Source organism: Liolophura sinensis, chromosome 6 (assembly GCF_032854445.1).
Source record: "Liolophura sinensis isolate JHLJ2023 chromosome 6, CUHK_Ljap_v2, whole genome shotgun sequence".
Lineage (NCBI taxonomy): Eukaryota > Metazoa > Mollusca > Polyplacophora > Chitonida > Chitonidae > Liolophura > Liolophura sinensis.
Window position 1 is genome coordinate 75,779,801 of NC_088300.1, and position 19,791 is coordinate 75,799,591.

At 38.5% G+C, this 19,791-nt stretch overlaps 1 protein-coding gene across 8 annotated transcripts in view; it reads right to left on the reverse strand.

Moving 5' to 3' along the window:
• LOC135467994 (Kv channel-interacting protein 4-like) overlaps window positions 1–19,791 on the reverse strand; it is a 220,930-nt gene that overhangs the window by 20,004 nt on the left and 181,135 nt on the right. For all 8 annotated transcript variants that reach the window (XM_064745980.1, XM_064745979.1, XM_064745985.1 and 5 more), the window contains one exon: window positions 9,221–9,345. In XM_064745980.1, coding sequence (XP_064602050.1) covers window positions 9,221–9,345 — 125 coding nt within the window. The remainder of the gene's footprint in view (window positions 1–9,220; window positions 9,346–19,791) is intronic.

Consider the following 19,791-nt stretch of genomic DNA (forward strand, 5'->3'; position numbering starts at 1 on the left):
TAGCCACAGCTTTCATAACAACATCACAACTGGGGCAAACATGTATCTGAGTGGAAAATCTCCAGTATACACAGACTGGTTTTGTTAGTCAGGACTGCTGAACAATACAGATGGCAGTTACAGTACTAAGGGCAAAAGCATCACACAGAGCTGTAAATAAAATCATATCACACAGTTCATTTAATAATATAATTTAGAACAGTGGCTAATGTCCTCTTTCTTCTTTTCAGGGAATAATTTATCCACATTTTCCCTGAATTTGCACAAGAACAAAAGAGGCAAGTGATTCTGATTTGACTTGAACATTTCTGCAGGTATTTGAGCTTGCTTGTCAATGAGTTGTGCCAGAGGAAAACGTGGCCACCGCCTAGTTTGTCAATATGACACACTTTGTATGATCTTGACATGCCAATGTCCAAAACATGGAAAGAGCTTTCCAATTCCATCCCACATCCTGAATGTATAAGCTGTACACGAAGCTATGATAAATAGATGCACTTATATTCAGCAAAGATAATGTCATTTCTGTGTCAAAACTATGAATGGGGGACAAGTCATTTTATTCTGCATTTATGGTGCATGTCAAGGTTGAGCAGTTAAAGGTGCTTGTCTTCCAATCCCAGCCTTATTTCTTAATGGGCAAATGGAAAAACTGCTTTCACTGACCATGGGGACAGTATGGTGTGTACACTGTATCAGTATGTGTGAAAGTTTGTCATTTACTTGACAAAGCATGGTGGTTTTACCCTGGCATCAGTGAAGGTTATTACAGGTCCTGTGGATGTACCTGTGTGAACTGTACCAATGTATATGCCCAACCCACACAATGACAATGAAATTATGAAATATCAAGCTAGGTCATTATTAAAAATATGTTCCCTGAGCATAAACAACACTCATTTTTTTCTCACAACTGATTATTTTTTCTAAAATCCTATCTTTTATCATTAGCAAGAACGGGAAAAAAACCCCAACCAAAACTAGCAAATTTTTGGATAAGGTTAGGATACACCCAACAAAGTATTGTTTGCAGAAAGGTTCCAGGAAGAAACTGACTTCCTGATCTAGATTCCAGAACACTCACCATGTGTCCAGACTTTCTGTCTCTGTCCAGACGTTACAATCAATCATTAACGTCAGTGCTCATAGTCAGCTACTGTCCAGGAAGATTCCCAAGTATACACACACTGATACGATCATCATTCATGCTGCTTCATGGATACTAAATGGTATTATATAACTCATATAAACACTGAGACACTCATGTGTATGTTGCATAAAGCAGATAACCAAGGTTACTATCCCATAAGGAAACACATCATGAATTATTGGCCACAGGAGCCATATAGGAGCATATATGTACACATACCTGTGTACCTGTGTAGCTGTGTAGCTGCAAAGAAAATACACAACACTAAACAGCTCTGATTTTATCAAATCCTTCAATGAGGCTGTAACAACATATACATTTAAATTTAACTTCTCAAATCTCAATCCTTCAATATCACCAAACTCTCACTTGGACCCTATTTAACCTTCAGCTTGTCATGTAATAGATTTCAATCAGCCTCTCTCCGATGCGGTCGATGCGACTTTAAGTCCAGTTATTCCTGGTTCCTATCCAGAAATCATCGAGTTTCAATAGGGATAAAAAAAGCATTACCCTATAATTCCTGAACCTATATACCTGTGAACTTTCAGTGCAAATTATACACAGTGTTTAAATTGATTTTGGAGACAAAACTACATTGGTTGGATTGACCTATTTCAGAGCTTAACACGAAGTACAATTTTATCAGTCATCACAGAATATTGCATTCAGAATATGCTGGAATAAACACTTTGCCAACAGTAGCACAGAAACTCGCATTTTGTTTTCATAACTATGATAGTGGCAAGGCTAACAAATCTGCCTCAATATCTGTCATCCTACAACATCAATCAGAACATCAATCACATGACCAATTCTGCCAATGGCCATGCAGAACAATTTCAATACTTTCCATATACATGTAGCTCAGCTTCAACAACGTAGGTTGATTTTAAAAATCTGTTTCAATTTGCGGACATAGATCCATATCTAGTCACTGTAATCACAAAAGTTCATGTAAATATAATGTTTAACAGCATGCCAAAATTCCACTGTTTGAAATGCAACTATCAACCAAAGTGAACGTTGTCCCAAGGAGACCTGAACTGGTCCAATACTCATATTCTAGAGTAACTTACTGATATTACAAGCACATAAGCTAGATGTTTTCTGACTCTAATGAGGTCACATCTGAGTATTCAACGGACTCAATTATGTCAGCAACAGATCAGAAACCATACTGCTGATGGTTTTACACATATTTATCTTTCAATAGCTAAGTAGAAAGTCTATGTCAGATACTTTTATTACAAAACTCTGAATGTTTGAATGTCATTTAATTATTACAACAAAGACATGGACAATAGGGACTGTACGGTGGTTACCATGGTGATCAAGTTAACCCTCAATCATCAATATGACCTTGACATTACATCGTCCAATGTCAGACCATCTTGCTAGGTCATATCAGACCACAGACATGTCAAAGGCTTATAATAAATGAGCATGCTTTATAAATGATGTCCTAACTTAAGATAAAGATCAGAATTACAGTGTACAGTCTGGTACTTCAAGACTCAGGGCAATTATAAGCTCATGCAGTTAAATGTAACTTATATACAAAGGCAACATGTCTTTGTGCATGTAGCTAATGGAAGCAATGGATGCAACTTGCCACATGGAATTGGATTCAGTCTTAGTATATAGTGTCACATGGAAACCAGGTCTGGACGAAGTCAGACTCAGTCACGAGAGCCATGCATGGTCCTGACACACAGAAACCAAATTTTGATCAAGTCTGATTCAGTCATGACATTTGAGGTAAAAAAAACCATTGCGCAAACTGTCAAAATGGCTCACAGCAGTTATCTCTGTTTGGATAACTCGGATGCTATATTTTTAACAGACTTGTGTTCATATTTATGACATACATGTAGTTACGTAAGCCTACATCAAACATCAATATCTGTTGCCATTGTACGCCTGCTGTCAGATATACAACGTTATGCGCAGCTTGTTTAACCCTTAGGGGGTTTCCAGCGATGAATTTTTGGTTCGCTCAGCAGAACATGTATCGCTGCATGGGCCAAGATTATCTAAGGCCCAGTAAAACAAAATGTCAGTCTTCAAACAGGCTACTTTATTGATTAATACCAATATCTGATGTAAAGATTTCTACAATGAACAGTGTCATATCAAACTAATGGATATAACAACATTATATATGCATTCACTGTTTATGGCTGTTGCATAAATTGATGACAAAAGTGTGAAAGATTCAGCATAAAGGAGCATTAGAATGTTCTGAATGTTGCAGGACATTCAATTTAGAGCCACTGCAATATGTATACTCATGTGACCTAAAATGAAACAGTTTTATATACTTTCTAATTGTCATTTGACTGTTACATAAAATCTAACTTTTCCTTGCCTTGAACACATCACCCAACTGTTTACGTGAACATGCATGCATAGTTGACACAACAGTTCACTCCAAGAATTGGAAACCTCATCTGCTTGATTAGTTGACATTTTGTTCCTCAACAGAGCTCAGTCTGGAATCAAACATGTTAGTTACCTACAAGACACAGATGGAACACAGTGAAAACATCTATCATCCATTATTTACTTGTTGTCTCCAGGCCTATTTTCCTTCGTGTGGCTGAAGTGCCTATCAAACAGTGTGGCCAAGCCAGTCCAGTTCTATCGAAGACTGCTGGCACTTCAGGGAAACTCTCTGCTGCATGTTAATGAGAACCAAACAGGACATGGCCACGTACCAAGCTTGCGGGAAAACCAAGTCTCATTACTGCTTCTCTTTGAAAATCTGTAGCCTTAAAGAACATCTGCCTAGTAGGAAGGGAGATTTACAGTCACTTCACATAGGGATATACTTTTTGCTGACAGTTTTATGTGCTTTTATCTCTTGTGTGAAGACAACATATCCATGCATACATGATGTAACCACTATAGGAATTCTAAAGCTTTCAAGCTCAAAGTCCAATTGCATGTCAAAACCTTTCATGACTTGATCCTGGATCAGTTGAAAACAATCCATAAAGGCAAAGTAGAAAGAAAACATCTGCACTTAAACTTAATATTTGATTTCAGATGGAAGCAAGCAATTTCTCTCTTATAATTAATTTTACATTTTCTTGCTTTTGGGGAGTTCCATTTGCGGAGGACAATCTCATCCCTACTGTCTAACTGAGTGTAGCCACGTATAAAATGTTTCGGCTTCTGCAACAATTTGCATAAATCTCCCAGGAGACATACATTTAGCATATCAAATGTGTCAGTAATTAAATTCACCAAAACAATGTGCACTGTGTGGACTTTTTTTAAATGTTGTCATTTAGTGAATTGCTTGTGCAGTTTTATTGTTTCAAGAATTTTTGTCTATCCTTAAACAATGTACATGTGTTTGTTGCATGAGTCATATCACAAGAGATTCACTTTCAATTAAAGTATCAAGGCAGTCCACACTGTGCCATTTTTACAGTCGCATTATACAGAGTGTTCATGAAATTCAGTCTCGTAGTCACAGGTCATTTTGAATTTTATAACTAATGTCATGATCAAATCTTACATTTTATTTATTTATTAATAATTAAAGTAGGTTTGATAAGTATTAGGCAAAACTGGTATTTACACATTTCTGTAGTTTAACAGTCTTGTACATTATTGTCTTCATATTCTTGCTGCTGTTTGAACAATGAAATGAATGAATGATAATGCTTAATTAATGCCATATCACAATCTTGCATATGGTGGAGAACCAAAAATGAAATGTGACACTCATAAATACGAACAACCCTACCAATACAATAATTTTACTAATTATGTCGTTCAGCACATTAATTTCATTTCAACATTCTATAAATGTGAAGAAAACAATTACACTAATTAATTTGAATAGTGAATTGACAGTCAAAGGGTTAGCTATGTTCTTAACTACTCAACAGATGTAAAATGTCTCACCTGAACCAAAAAACGTCACTAATAGTGCTTTGGCAGTTCTAGTTTTTATGGTTAGCTGACCATTAATCATGTACGTGATAACATTGCTTTGCTGAAGAGATAATCTTTCCAGGGAAATAAGCTACTGTCACAAAACTGTTATTACTCACCTGCTTACAAATTACCTCCCACACATGTGGTTAATGGAAATCACCTAGGTAATAGATGTCGATGTCATAGTTTCAACTCCATACCAGACCCTACTGGTTATTCCAAGACTGTTTCAGAAGCTCTAGGCATACAACTTTCATTATATCTATTTAAAAAAGACAATTTTCAAAACTTTTGCGTGTTCTTAACTAAATATATATTTTGAAAAATTGGAAACAAATATAGTATTCTTAACAGGGCTTTTTTATGCTTAAATGACCCATATATTACTGCTATGTTTTACTCTATTACATAAAGCCACAGGCCAATCCTGAAAATGACCTGCTACCTTTTTCATTAGACCTGTATCTTAATTATGGAAAAACACTTATGTGACAGGTCAGAGTTTATTTTGTTTACATCCTCATTTGAAAACACTGAATTCATAATTACTTTTTATTCTGAAAGCTATTCTGTGGAAAATAGTTTTTTATGTATAAACACCCACACATAAGATATTTCACACACAATGATTTTTTTTTTTTTTTTTTTGATTGGTGTTTTACGCCGTACTCAAGAATATTTCACTCATACAACGGCAGTCAGCATTATGGTGGGTGGAAACCGGGCAGAGCCCGGGGGAAACCCACGACCATCCGCAGGTTGCTGACAGACCTTCTCACGTACGGCCGCCAGCATGAGCTGGACTTGAACTCACAGCGACCGCATTGGTGAGAGACTCCTGGGTCATTACGCTGCGCTAGCGCTTTAACCGACTGAGCCACGGAGGCCCCCACACACAATGAAGTTTGGCCAGACAATATTTAGGTTCTTTTTTGTTAGCAGGTTATATCAACACTGGCCTGGTGTATGTAATTTTTGGCCTGCTTTCAGCCATTTGCAGGCTGCTAAATCCGGCCATGCTTAAAACATATATAAGCTTGAATGGTTACATTTTCCTTTACCATTATCTCAACAAGCACTTTCGTTAATTTTAGACAAAACTGTATGCAAAATTTGACTCTTAAAATTTTTGATAATAATGTCTTGAATGTACAATGAATGCTGAATCCATATCAATTTATATACTATTAAACATTCATGTGAATTAAAAGTACAAAAGAATATTTGCAAAACAAGACAATGGGTGGCCATGATAGTGAGACATCTGGCTGAGAAGAGAATGATGACTGACTAACATTTCAACCTGTAGTTCACCATTGTTAGCCCCTCTACAATCCATGTGGCTATCACCATATCACACAAGGTTTTGGTCAGTAGACAGCTGGTTTCTACAAAAGTCCTCACATACAATGCTAAACATTGGATCCCAACGGTCATCATTCTTTAATCATGTTTGTGGGATTGGACACAGGTGCTGACGGTCGGGGGTTACTAAATGTCGCTTGTCTGAGCACATCTAATGGTCTAGTTAACACACAGGTGGGTAAAGGCAAACCATTAGCATATGACTGAGCAGAGAGTGGCACTATTCTGGTAATCTGCTTACACCTCCATCCTAACACTCCACAGTCTCACCTTGTGATCATGTGACTACTCCTCCAGACTGACCTCTCCCAGATACCCAAAGCAACACCTCAATAATGCATGTTCTTAAATTGATGTGCAGAGTATGTAATATAATTTTCTTTCACTTTGGTACAAGCGTTATGTTTGAAACTTTATGTTTAGAACTGTACCAGTTCTATTTAAAATATACGGGTGGAAATTAAGTAGGCCCTGGATATGTACATGTCTTCAAAAATATGAAATAATTTTAACTATTAATTAATTTTTTATCAAATCAGTCAACATGATCGAGACACAATTTTATTGAAATTTTAAAAATGATATGTCTGAGCTAATCTACAGCAGCTAAATTTGTGTTATGTACACAATGCTACATACAATATTTGTGTACATCATGTGTGACCTTTTATGACATATCTCATTCACTGTTGAGAACTGACTTCTACATTAGACCATAAAACTACAGCAATAAATGTTGGCAATGACAATCAAGCCATAGTAACTCCCCTATCCTTGGAGGGTAGTAGAATATCTTAGGAAAATGGGTCCATTAAACTGCTAATCAAATCTTGTGAATGTGACAATTTGAGGTTCCAGAGTAACAACTTTATTGTAATATAGAAGGATTAACAGGGCCTGTCACCCACAGAGATCCATTCTGCCTCTTTGGAGAGCATTAATTTTTCCTGTTAGCCTGTCAGGATAGGGTTAATGGGGGCAATTACTGGAGTCCAGAACCCAAGTCTAATCTGTGAGGCTAGCACTGTGTGGCTAGAAGAGGACAGCCCTTACTCAGCCTGACAGCAATGCCTTGGCTCTGTAGGCTCCTGACAATGGACACATTTAACAAGTCTCTACATTACAGCAATGCAAATGTGAATGTCAGCCAATGTCGCAATCAGGAGAAGGGTTTTATATAATACTGACTCCTTCACAAATTTCCTGCAGCCTATGAATGGTGACGATCAGATTTTCTACAGCTGAGCTGTGTAACACATCAATTCCCAACAGAATCAGGTGTGGATTAGAGCTTGGCTGCAATCTCGCCCTGACAACTTAACTGTTGACTCTGCTCCATGAGGAAATCTTCTGTCAGACAGCAAAGGGCATTGCTTTAAGATAATGTGATAATGTGAAAGATTCCCTCCCAGATGGCTAGAATTATGGAATGTTCAGTAACAACTGTGAAATGTTCAGTAGTTATCATTTCCCAGCAGCTCCCAGCAGCTGCATTAGTGACAAGTAAAAAGAGGACTGATTTCTGACAGACACACCCTGGTTTATCCCTGAAGATTCATTTTGTAAAGAGCATCTTTACTTTTTTTCCACAAATGATTTGTACATGCTGTGATGTGGTATATATCCCTTTCTGAAGCAAAAGAATTCACTTTCTGCACAATTCATTATCAATCAACAGGACTGGAGTTTATACAGAAATAGACACATACAGCACATATTATTCATCAGATTTGAGTGTAATAACATGAAATAATCAAAATTCACAAAATTTAGCCAACAACAGTAAAACATAAATGATGATAGCCGAAGCATAATAAGATGGTCAAATTGCCTGGAACAAGCAGATAAATTCCTGCATTTCACGGCACCATACATGGAGCTGATTTATTCATAAATGGCTCTCAACCTTTGGAACTTCATGCTTACCTATCTTGATGAGAACTGCATGTATAGTTTGTTTTTTTTGCTATATGTATCACGTGAAATTTAGGCAGTCATTGGTTAAATTGCCATACAAGAAAAAGTATCAGAAAAGAAAAATCTGGCACCGATTTTGCGAGTTTTTTTTGTACTCGTGTTTAAAAGTGTTACACCTATTGCCACATAAACTGCACTTCATCATCCAAAACTTGAAATCCATCCACTCTATGATCCCTCTTTATATAGTCAACTAAGCACAGATGCGTACTTCAAAAGCAGATTTACCTCATCAAACTACATGCTTGTTTCCTCAGAGTAATACATATTTTTACAAATAACAGGTCAATAACCAATACCTGAACATTGATGATTGTTTTTGCTATAAGCTCAATTATATTACATGTAAAAATTTAATGTTTTCTGGAAATTCAACCGTTAAACGTATGTCTTTGATAAAAATCTACTCTACAAATACCTGAAGGAGTTTTGTTTAGTAAAGACTATAATGCTATCTATTTTTATGTTCTTCACGAGCAAAAGGGATCCTGGATATAAGTCAGTGTAAGACTTGTATCTCAGCATCATAAGAGACATTATGGTATAGAACCAATCATCAACCATAATGGATGTTCTGGCCAGGTCAATGGCCACAAATTTCCTCAATAACATTCAACATAAACCAAGGAACTAAGCAAGAATATAAATGCATACATGTATGAAGTAGAACATTAGGACAGGAATAAGTAGCTAACAGTTTTCACTGGTGCTGCAAAGAGGCAAGAAATGTTCTACATGTGCATAAAAATGATGGAAAAATATATGAGGGTTTACCTGCTTAAAGCCCCGATACATGATCTGAAGCTCCTTCCGTGTGAATTTGGTATTCCTACACAGGATATCTAGTCCCTCTGGTTTGTAGCGGACAACTTGCATTTCCAAGTCATCAATATCATGATCTGAAAAACAAAAGCGAGATCAAAAATGCCATTATTTGGAGAAATTTAGCGGACCTGCTGAATACTCCTTCCATGTAGTGTTAACATGAAAGCAATTCCAGGATGCAATGCTGTAAAGAAAGTACAGGTGTTCAACAAGAAAACAGAAGGTGTTTATATTATGTGGTACAAAGGCGTGGGATTTTGAAAAATTGGTTTCAAACAATCAAGACAGCTAATGTAGGTGTAACACTTGAGCATGTCAACCAGTAAACCCCCCAAGTTTAATAATGAGCCATATCAAGCTGTTGGATCACATGCTTAAATCTCAATAGTTATAAAATAGCAGCATGTTTATAATGAGTTTCAATACATGTTACTCAACAGCAAATGAAAATGTTATACATTTATCACAGGTACACACACCACATGTTGACACCTGTTCATTAATGCAGCATAGGTGAATTCATAGAAATCTTTAATAATAATGATTCCATCTCTACTTATTCCTTCCACTCATGACCTCAGATAATATGAGCGTTTATTACATTTATTTATTTACTTGACTGGTTTTTCATGATCTGAAAGAATTATTTCCCTTATCTGATAATTGTCTTGTTTATCTGTGCATGATGGAGGCCATTGGGGGGGGGGGGGGGATAACTGTACTGGCCTCCTAACATTTGTAATGCTGTTGAGAGCGCCATTGTGTGAAATTTTCCGCCTGAATGAGGCATTGGAAATGAGTTTTAGGGTAACCACTCCTGCATCAGCAGAACAAAGATAAATAACCTTAATTAAGCTAGCTCAGTCACCCACCTAAACTAACATGTCACTGCAGACAAAACACATTTGTTTCAGGTAATCCTGAAAGATTGCTTTCGCTGTAAGAAGGCTTTCTTTCAGAATCAAGTTGTAATCTTCAAACAATGGATGAAGTTCTCTTCGATAGAAAAGGTGACAAATAAATAGGGGTTTCATTAGCACGTGTTATTTACAGATTGTTCAATATCAAAACGATGTGATAGCAGCAGATTTGCCTCTCTCAATAGGTGGCGCTGCAATGAATTAGGACTTCGATCCTTTATTTTGCATGGCATCATACAAGTTGAGTGCTATGATTTCACTGACGACATATATGTACACATCAGTCTTTTCACTGTGATGCCACACACATCCCACCATGCAGCACGCCGTTTTCCCATGATTCGAGTCTTCTAAATATAAAGGTACAGCTTTAGAATGTAAGCATGCAATCTGATCATATGATTATATCTCTAGTACATTGCATCATGTGTATGTAGCTAGAAATTCAGTTTTTGATCAAGCCTTTTGAAAGAATGTTATATATGAAGCAAAAAGACAGAATCAATTGTTATTCTTCATTGGATAATATTCAGAATGATAGCAGAGATTTTGATATTAAGAGATATTCAGGGCCTTATTAAACAATTTTTAACAAGGCATTATTATACAAATGCGTATACGATAAAGATGTCATGTGTACAGTGAAAGCTAATCTCCAAGGTTCTGGTACACTCCACGACCTTGTAAGGGAATGACCACGATTTAAATGAGAAGAATCAAAACCACAGAGGCAACTGCAAATGGTATTTTGAGCACGAAATGAACGGTGAAAAGCAGACGTCTGGCTGTTGTGATATTCCATCTCAGTGGATAATGATGCACCCCTAATGACCAGTGATTACTGAATCAAGCCACAGCCTCTATTGATTCTGGAGGCTGATGTTATTTGTGGATGCAGTTGTGATAATCATTCCTGATGGCAGTACCTGCCCAGCAAACAAACACTACGACTAATCAATCGCCTGTCTACACTCCATCAGGTTACAGCATACTGCACTGAGTCAATAAACCAGCCACTCTGAATCAGCTATTCCTAGTCTCTCATTGCTCAGTTTTTACTCACACAAAGCCATGTTTGCACACAGGGGCCTAATTCTCACCTGATCTTGCAGGATTACACTGCACACTGGATATCCACAGCCAGTGTAAACAGCCCAGGTACTTCAGGCTTGGGCCTAATTCTCACCTGATACACAGCACACTGAATATCCACAATTAGAGTAAACAGTCCATTTATTTGAGGCTGGGTCCAATTCTCACACCTGATACACAGCACACTGAATATCCACAGTTAGAGTAAACAGTCCATTTATTTGAGGCCTGGGTCTAATTCTCACCTGATACACAGCACACTTGAACATCCACAACTAGAGTAAACAGTCCATTTATTTGAGGCTTGGGTCTAATTCTCACCTGATACACTGCACACTGAATATCCACAACTAGAGTAAACAGTCCATATATTTGGGGCTTGGGCCTAATTCTCACGTGATCATGCATAATTACACATACTGCACACTGAATATCCACAACTAGAGTAAACATGTGAGGCTCAAAGTGCAAATTAAAGCAGAGTGTTATTATTAAACCATCACATATATACCTTAAACATAATATGATCTTTACCCACAAGTATAAGCACTCCATATTTAACAAAATCAATGATAAATTCAAACAAATCAAGTTTTTTCCGGCATGCATTTACAAAACGGAGTGGAACCCTAGTGAAGTGTATTCACTGTTCATCCAGTCCAAAAGAATCATGAAACACTCTTCCAAATTTTTCTGCATTAACTTCACTTAAAAAAAAACAATTGCTATCCAATTTCTTGCACAAGATGGATTTAAAACACAGCCAAAATCACAACACAAGTGCCCACACTATGTGGCATATACCGATATATATCTACACAGTATGGAAGCTATTCAACAGCAAGATTTACACGGCTTAACTGCTGATTAGATCCAAAACAGAAAAATCATATGGTGTACATGTATGTATAGGAAAAACAAACCGGACAGAAGACATTTCTGAGCAGTTCCATGAACAATAAGGCTACATTTGATCATTCTCTGTATGTACACTTAAGGCAGCATGGAAACCCTATAACTTGGTAACCTGGTAAATGTGATAATGAGAACTTTGATATAAACAGATCCTTATTAACGAGTACTGTCAGGGTAACCACAGAACAACCTTCCACCAGACCCTATTAATGAGTATTGTCAGGGTAACCACAGAACAACCTTCCACCAGACCCTTATTGATGAGTATTGTCAGGGTAACCACAGAACAACCTTCCACCAGACCCTTATTGATGAGTATTGTCAGGGTAACCACAGAACAACCTTCCACCAGACCCTATTAATGAGTATTGTCAGGGTAACCACAGAACAACCTTCCACCAGACCCTATTAATGAGTATTGTCAGGGTAACCACAGAACAACATTCCACCAGACCCTTATTAATGAGTATTGTCAGGGTAACCACAGAACAACCTTCCACCAGACCCTTATTGATGAGTATTGTCAGGGTAACCACAGAACAACCTTCCACCAGACCCTTATTGATGAGTATTGTCAGGGTAACCACAGAACAACCTTCCACCAGACCCTTATTGATGAGTATTGTCAGGGTAACCACAGAACAACCTTCCACCAGACCCTATTAATGAGTATTGTCAGGGTAACCACAGAACAACCTTCCACCAGACCCTATTAATGAGTATTGTCAGGGTAACCACAGAACAACCTTCCACCAGACCCTTATTGATGAGTATTGTCAGGGTAACCACAGAACAACCTTCCACCAGACCCTATTAATGAGTATTGTCAGGGTAACCACAGAACAACCTTCCACCAGACCCTTATTGATGAGTATTGTCAGGGTAACCACAGAACAACCTTCCACCAGACCCTTATTGATGAGTATTGTCAGGGTAACCACAGAACAACCTTCCACCAGACCCTATTAATGAGTATTGTCAGGGTAACCACAGAACAACCTTCCACCAGACCCTATTAATGAGTATTGTCAGGGTAACCACGGAACAACATTCCACCAGACCCTTATTAATGAGTATTGTCAGGGTAACCACAGAACAACCTTCCACCAGATCCTTATTGATGAGTATTGTCAGGGTAACCACAGAACAACCTTCCACCAGACCCTTATTGATGAGTATTGTCAGGGTAACCACAGAACAACCTTCCACCAGACCCTTATTGATGAGTATTGTCAGGGTAACCACAGAACAACCTTCCACCAGACCCTATTAATGAGTATTGTCAGGGTAACCACGGAACAACATTCCACCAGACCCTTATTAATGAGTATTGTCAGGGTAACCACAGAACAACCTTCCACCAGACCCTTATTGATGAGTATTGTCAGGGTAACCACAGAACAATATTCCACCAGCCCTCAGTCAACATTGCTTCTCACTACCTCTCATCAGGCACAATATGAACAAGAGTGACAGTAATTTTATGGCTGAGTGGCATGAGGCAGGATGCCATACCAGCACACAAACATTGACATGGAGGGGACTGCTTATAGACAACATGGACATGCAGTTACATGTACTAGGTAGGCCTTGTCAGGGTTGACAGTTAGACAGGTATTGTAGGAGGCAGCTAGGCATTGTGTAGGGTGTGGTCAGGCTCCACAGTTATTGACATTTCCCAGTCACCTTGGTGAAGTAGCAAATAAACAACATCCCTTGACATTAGCCAGAATAAAACAAGTCCTCATATACCCAGGCAATTGGCAAGTACAGAAAAATACACTCCCACTTATTCAAGCAAGCCTATTGCCTTAATGATAAATTGGCTGAAATAAAGTTCATTTAAAGGTATATGAACAAGATTTGTATACCTCTCAATCATGCAATAGTAGCATTAGCTTTGTAAGAGTCTAACAGGGACTTTACCTTATACTACATGTAACAGTAAATAAATATTCAAGTTCAAAAAGAGCTGACAAATCTCCCATGCTTAAAATGTGCTCAAGAGAAGTGTTCAACTATCATTTATCCTCTGATTGTCGTATAAGTGAAATATTCTTGAGTAGGGCGTACAACACCAATCAAATAAATAAATAAATCAATAAATATGTTGATCTAATTCAGTATCATACCAGCGAATCATAACCCAAGTACATTTATCACTGCTCTGATGTCAACTGAACAGGAACAAATATAGCCCATTTTATTTGCACCCTTGTATGAATAACCTTTCGGTTTAATACTATGAAATAACTTCATCAATATAGAGAAGTCAGTCAAAGAGTATAAACTGTAAGACATGGATCCGTCAGAGGGAAGGAAGTCCATATGTCAGCCATAATACTCCTTGGGTTCCCAACATCAAAGAATACATCAGTATTGGTGGGATTTTTTTTTCTTTTTTGGTCTCATCCAGGAATCTTTTGTTTGATAATAAACCTCAGTGATATCTGACAATTAGATAATTCAGGAAGATTCTGATTTAATACCAAACACCTCTCAGTTGAATTTCATCCAGAGAAAGGCACTTCAGAGTGACATCCTACAATTAGTTAAAGCTACAGAAAAATTACCCGCAGAATTCCCTTTGAGCCTAGCCAGGGAACCAGATGCTATCTCAGCAGTTATTCGCCTAAGTGGTATTTTTCTGCTTTGTGTGGATGTGAGCACTGCTCTGTGCAGAAAACTGCAAATACTCAAGACAGCTAGGCCTGGTAACTGAGTATCGGCCAATTCAGGTAATGGTCTTAAAAACATGATCACCTAGTTCTAACTGTAAACAGAAAAGTCCACACCCTATTCCCAGTAATAAATCCTCAGAAAATTCATAAAAATCGTGTCCATATTTGTCCAGGTATGAAACTCACCATTTCCCAAACTATTTATGCTAATACGCCTGGCATTTTTTTTTCTTTCTATTTTTTTATATAGACTATCAAATCAATTAGATGTGGAGGAAATTCTCCCCTGAATACTTGTCTTCCTGTGGAACTCTGGCAAAGTCTGCTCAGGTATCCAGGGCAATCCTCTCAGTGTTGAATTCTGTGTTAAGGAAGATTTGGTATGCACTTTCATGGAGCTGGAGAGCCTCCTCTGGGGTTAAGGCCCTGCTCAGTACATCACTAGCCAGGCTAAAGAATAATGGACTGCTGCAACAAAATCAATTGGAGATCTCAGAGGACAGGCCCAGCTCAGCCTGGTCCAATGCCCCCCCCCCCCCCCCCTCCCCCCCCCACCCAGCAGAGGCCCTCACAGCACAGGCTACGTGCAAGTTGCCCCCAGAAAAATTACTACATGATGTTCAATTTGTCTCCATAAACTTGTCCTCTGACTAGAATATGTTACGTTCATTAGACACCCAAACAAGTGACTTTTGGAGCTCACTTAAGCCAGAGCAAAAAGAGCTGGCATGTCTATAGACCCTCCCAGCTGGCAGCTCAGTATTAGCCTGGGAACTCAACAAGTGCTCTCTCAGTGAGACTGAAGTTCAATAAAGAAATGCCTTATGAAACACAAAGACAAAGTGCCATGTTGCTGAATATCTACTTAAGAGTGCTAGAACAAAAGCTGTTGCCTGTTCAAATGACTCACAAATTAATTAATTCTCCAAGGTATGAGAGACTCACAACTAAATTTAGTTGGAACAAGCTTGTGCCATCTGGCCATGCTGGCTCTTACAATGGACAATATACAGCATTTCAAACCTTCAAGGGCTCAATAAATGCTTGATACATGACTACCAAAGAATCTCATAAAAACTATACATGTAATTAAACTACAATAACCGGCTGTATGATTAATTACCATGAAATGCTAGTGAGGTGCTGTGATGTGAGGTAATTCCTGGGGAAGTTCTGTGGGTGTATAGGCTAGTGAGGTGCTGTGATGTGAGGTAATTCCTGGGGAAGTTCTGTGGGTGTATAGGCTTGTGAGGTGCTGTGATGTGAGGTAATTCCTGGGGAAGTTCTGTGGGTGTATAGGCTAGTGAGGTGCTGTGATGTGAGGTAATTCCTGGGGAAGTTCTGTGGGTGTATAGGCTTGTGAGGTGCTGTGATGTGAGGTAATTCCTGGGGAAGTTCTGTGGGTGTATAGGCTAGTGAGGTGCTGTGATGTGAGGTAATTCCTGGGGAAGTTCTGTGGGTGTATAGGCTTGTGAGGTGTGAGCTGTTGATGATGAGTTGCTGTGGTATATGACATGTATGATAACTAAGTGCTGCGTGTGCTGCGTGGTGACATGCTGAGTTGTATGCTGGCATAAACAATTCAACAGTAGTGTAATATTACACATCATGAAGTATCTCAAATCAAAAACACACCATGGATTATGGGTCAACTGAACATTACATGTTTTGCATCAAATACATCAGCTCACCAGAATAATGATTTTTAACACAAAAAGAAAAAAAAACAATTTGGGTCTCAATTTTTTCAGGTAATTACTTTTATGCAGTGCTTTGTAGAAAGGTGCTGAATAGAAACCAGATGGCTAAACAACATCCTTGATTTGCAGAGCTAACTTTGCCCCAAGGGTACAATTACGGCAGATACTCTGAAGATTGGCTTCAATCAGAAAACTTGATAGATAAAATACAGGAGGCACCTCAAACAGTTCAGAAGAACACAACTTAACCAGTTTTGCTCATTATTTGTCATTGACATGATTGTAAAATAAGCCTGGTAGAAATGTGATGGTTACCGTGGTAACATTACTTGATTCTATTGAAAATTTTTACTGTTTTTGTACACGACAAGTTTTGTTAGGATTTGGGAAATATAAATCTCTGACTGAAGATAACTGCATTATGCCATTATAATTACAACAGAGTAGTGATAACTAAAATATATCGCAAAAAGTACTTGCAAACCTATTTCACTATTTTATTATACAAAGCAAAAGTACTAGAACATACATAAATGGAAATAATAAATAGTTAACATATTTATTACATTCTTAAATACAGAGAAAATGCCCAGATATATATCTTTTAACACTGAATTACATCTATATTACACACAGAGTAGATATCAAGTGTTCCCTTAGCCTTTGATCAAACAGCTTATAAACATACATTCTGTATACTGTCATTATCCCAAATCTAACAGGTGCATTTTAAAATAATTTGATAATTTATACAGCTCAAGCTTTAATAGCATAACTGTTTTTCATGGATTTTCAAAATAAAATTAAAAGATAAATTTTCAAGGCAAATTCAATCTAAACATTTTACAACAAAATTTAAGTCTACATCTATGCAGTCATTGATACTGATTTTCAAAACAAAATGACTTCCTTAAAGAAGCAGGATAAGGGTCAGCTCCAGCAACATTACAACACAACACATTTCAATTTCTTAAAACTTTTCATATTCCATCAATGTGAATGATCCCCACGGATTTCACAGCAAAGAATACGGTTGATGAAATGAAATATTATGGATCTATTACTTGTTCATATTACTTGTGTGATATATGCCACACAACTTTTATACATATTTACACTGATAAACGCCAGTTATCTTTATCCTGGAATGAACTTCTGGAATAAATTAACAAAAGGGGACAGCCAGAAATATTCATAAAAACAGCAGACAAAGATAATCTATCAGCGTCTGAAGAATGACGTAGCTGATGCCTATTTTTTGTTAGGTCTGCCAGTATTATGAATAAGCTGTTTATCATTTCCTACCTCCTATGTGAACTTTGTCATATATGGCTCCCATGCTTCTCCTGCTTCTCTCGTATGACGGACGGTAAGTTATCCGTACAGGGCAGCCGTAAAGTCCACAGACCCTGGGGTCCCGAGTTGCACCCCTCTCATGTTGCTGACAACTAACTTAGCACCTCTTTAATCAAGAGAGCCAGCGTGAAGACAACTGACTGTAGCTGAACACAGCTTCTACCATTAACCAAGCACGAGGGGGAAAAAAACATGAATATGTAATGGTGTTAGTGGTCCAAGTTTATCCCTGGCTCTGCTGCCTTAGAAACACAGTAACATCCCAGCAACAATGCAGCAAGCCACAACAGTCGGCTGTCCCGCCCTGCCTGTCTGAGATATACGCCCCATCAGGTAGATGCCTGCGTGTACCTCAATGTTACCCACTGATACAGAGGCTGAGGTGGCACTAGCTCATCCCAGGTGTTTCAATGCCACAGCAAGCCTCAGTCACAGCTTCTCTCTCACAACTGTATCTACAGTATCTCGTACAGCAATCCAAATCATCACTTTAGTTACTGACCACATACTTGCTGTACACAATGGCTTTGTTTGTGGAGTGCACCTGATCAGGGCATTTGGTCTGCAAGCTGTGCCTGGTGACGTATCCTACTGGCTGATGATGTTGATGATAATAATGCAGATGATGATGCCATTAGACTTGGCTCTACCCTTCCACCACTGGGCACCTGACAGTGGTCAGTCTCACTCTATAATGGCTTATGAGAGCGCCCAAGGCTACCTATGCTAAAACCTTTTGTTCGCTTGTACGGATTGTTGATCAGTAATGTTTAAAAAGGCATTATTACAAAATGCTGCTGGTAAGTGCTCAGGCTGAGACAGCCTGTAACCAGCAGGCGTTACCACTAGTACTACACCCTCATTATCAATGGTCAATACAGCCAGCTATAGATTTTTTCACCAGTGTGTGTGGACAGGGAACGTGTATGCAAGCCTCCCACAACAGATCTGCTGAGAGATGGCAAGCTTGGCAAAATCGTCAGCGAGAGTCCTAAGTACTCCACGACAAACTGCCTTTGGGACTACCTGGGTTCTTTCCCCAATCAGTATCTCGTAACCTTGATGATATACATCTGTACAGAGAGGTGCAGCAGCAATAGGTTACTCCCAGTGATGAATCATGAAACATTAGACAACAAAATAAACAAGCCAATACCAGCCGAGGAAAAGCTTAATGCATTGAAAATAAACCAAGCTTGCTTTCAAAGCGAATCTCAAAACAGCGCGGAAAAGATATGGGAAATGTAATAACCCCTGTTGTTATTGTTCGATTGTTGTCACAAAGATCATGGGCAGAATTCAGAGGCAGACTGACTTTTGATTGGACGAACAGAAACAGTAGCCTTCAAACCAATACCCAACCACAATCACACCCATTGAGCATGCTCGCAAATAGAATTAATTTGATAAAGCAGGCAGTGTATGGCGATCTAACAGCAATGGAGGATGAGAAATGCCTGTAGAGAATGCTCGTTGCTGATAGAGAGGACCATATTGATTCTCTGTCACAGGACACTGTGGATGCAGCCCGCTTACAAGTACCATGCCAGTCACTGCTCAATACGCAGGCCTGTTGCTGTGAACTGTTCACCCGGCCATAACTGGCACTGACAACGACCAACTGGATGGTGTGATCACTGGCATTTGTCCACAGAAATGTCGCATCTGGATCAGATAAACACTAGAACAATCTGCATTAATAAAGCAGAGCCATACCTACACAGTAACACCTGCTGCCTGCTAATACTAGATAGCATACCTTATGCATATTTATACGTCAGCTGTTGTATCGTGTACTACACATATTCCAAGAATTACCTATAACCACAGGACTGTTCAACAGCTAATAATTACAA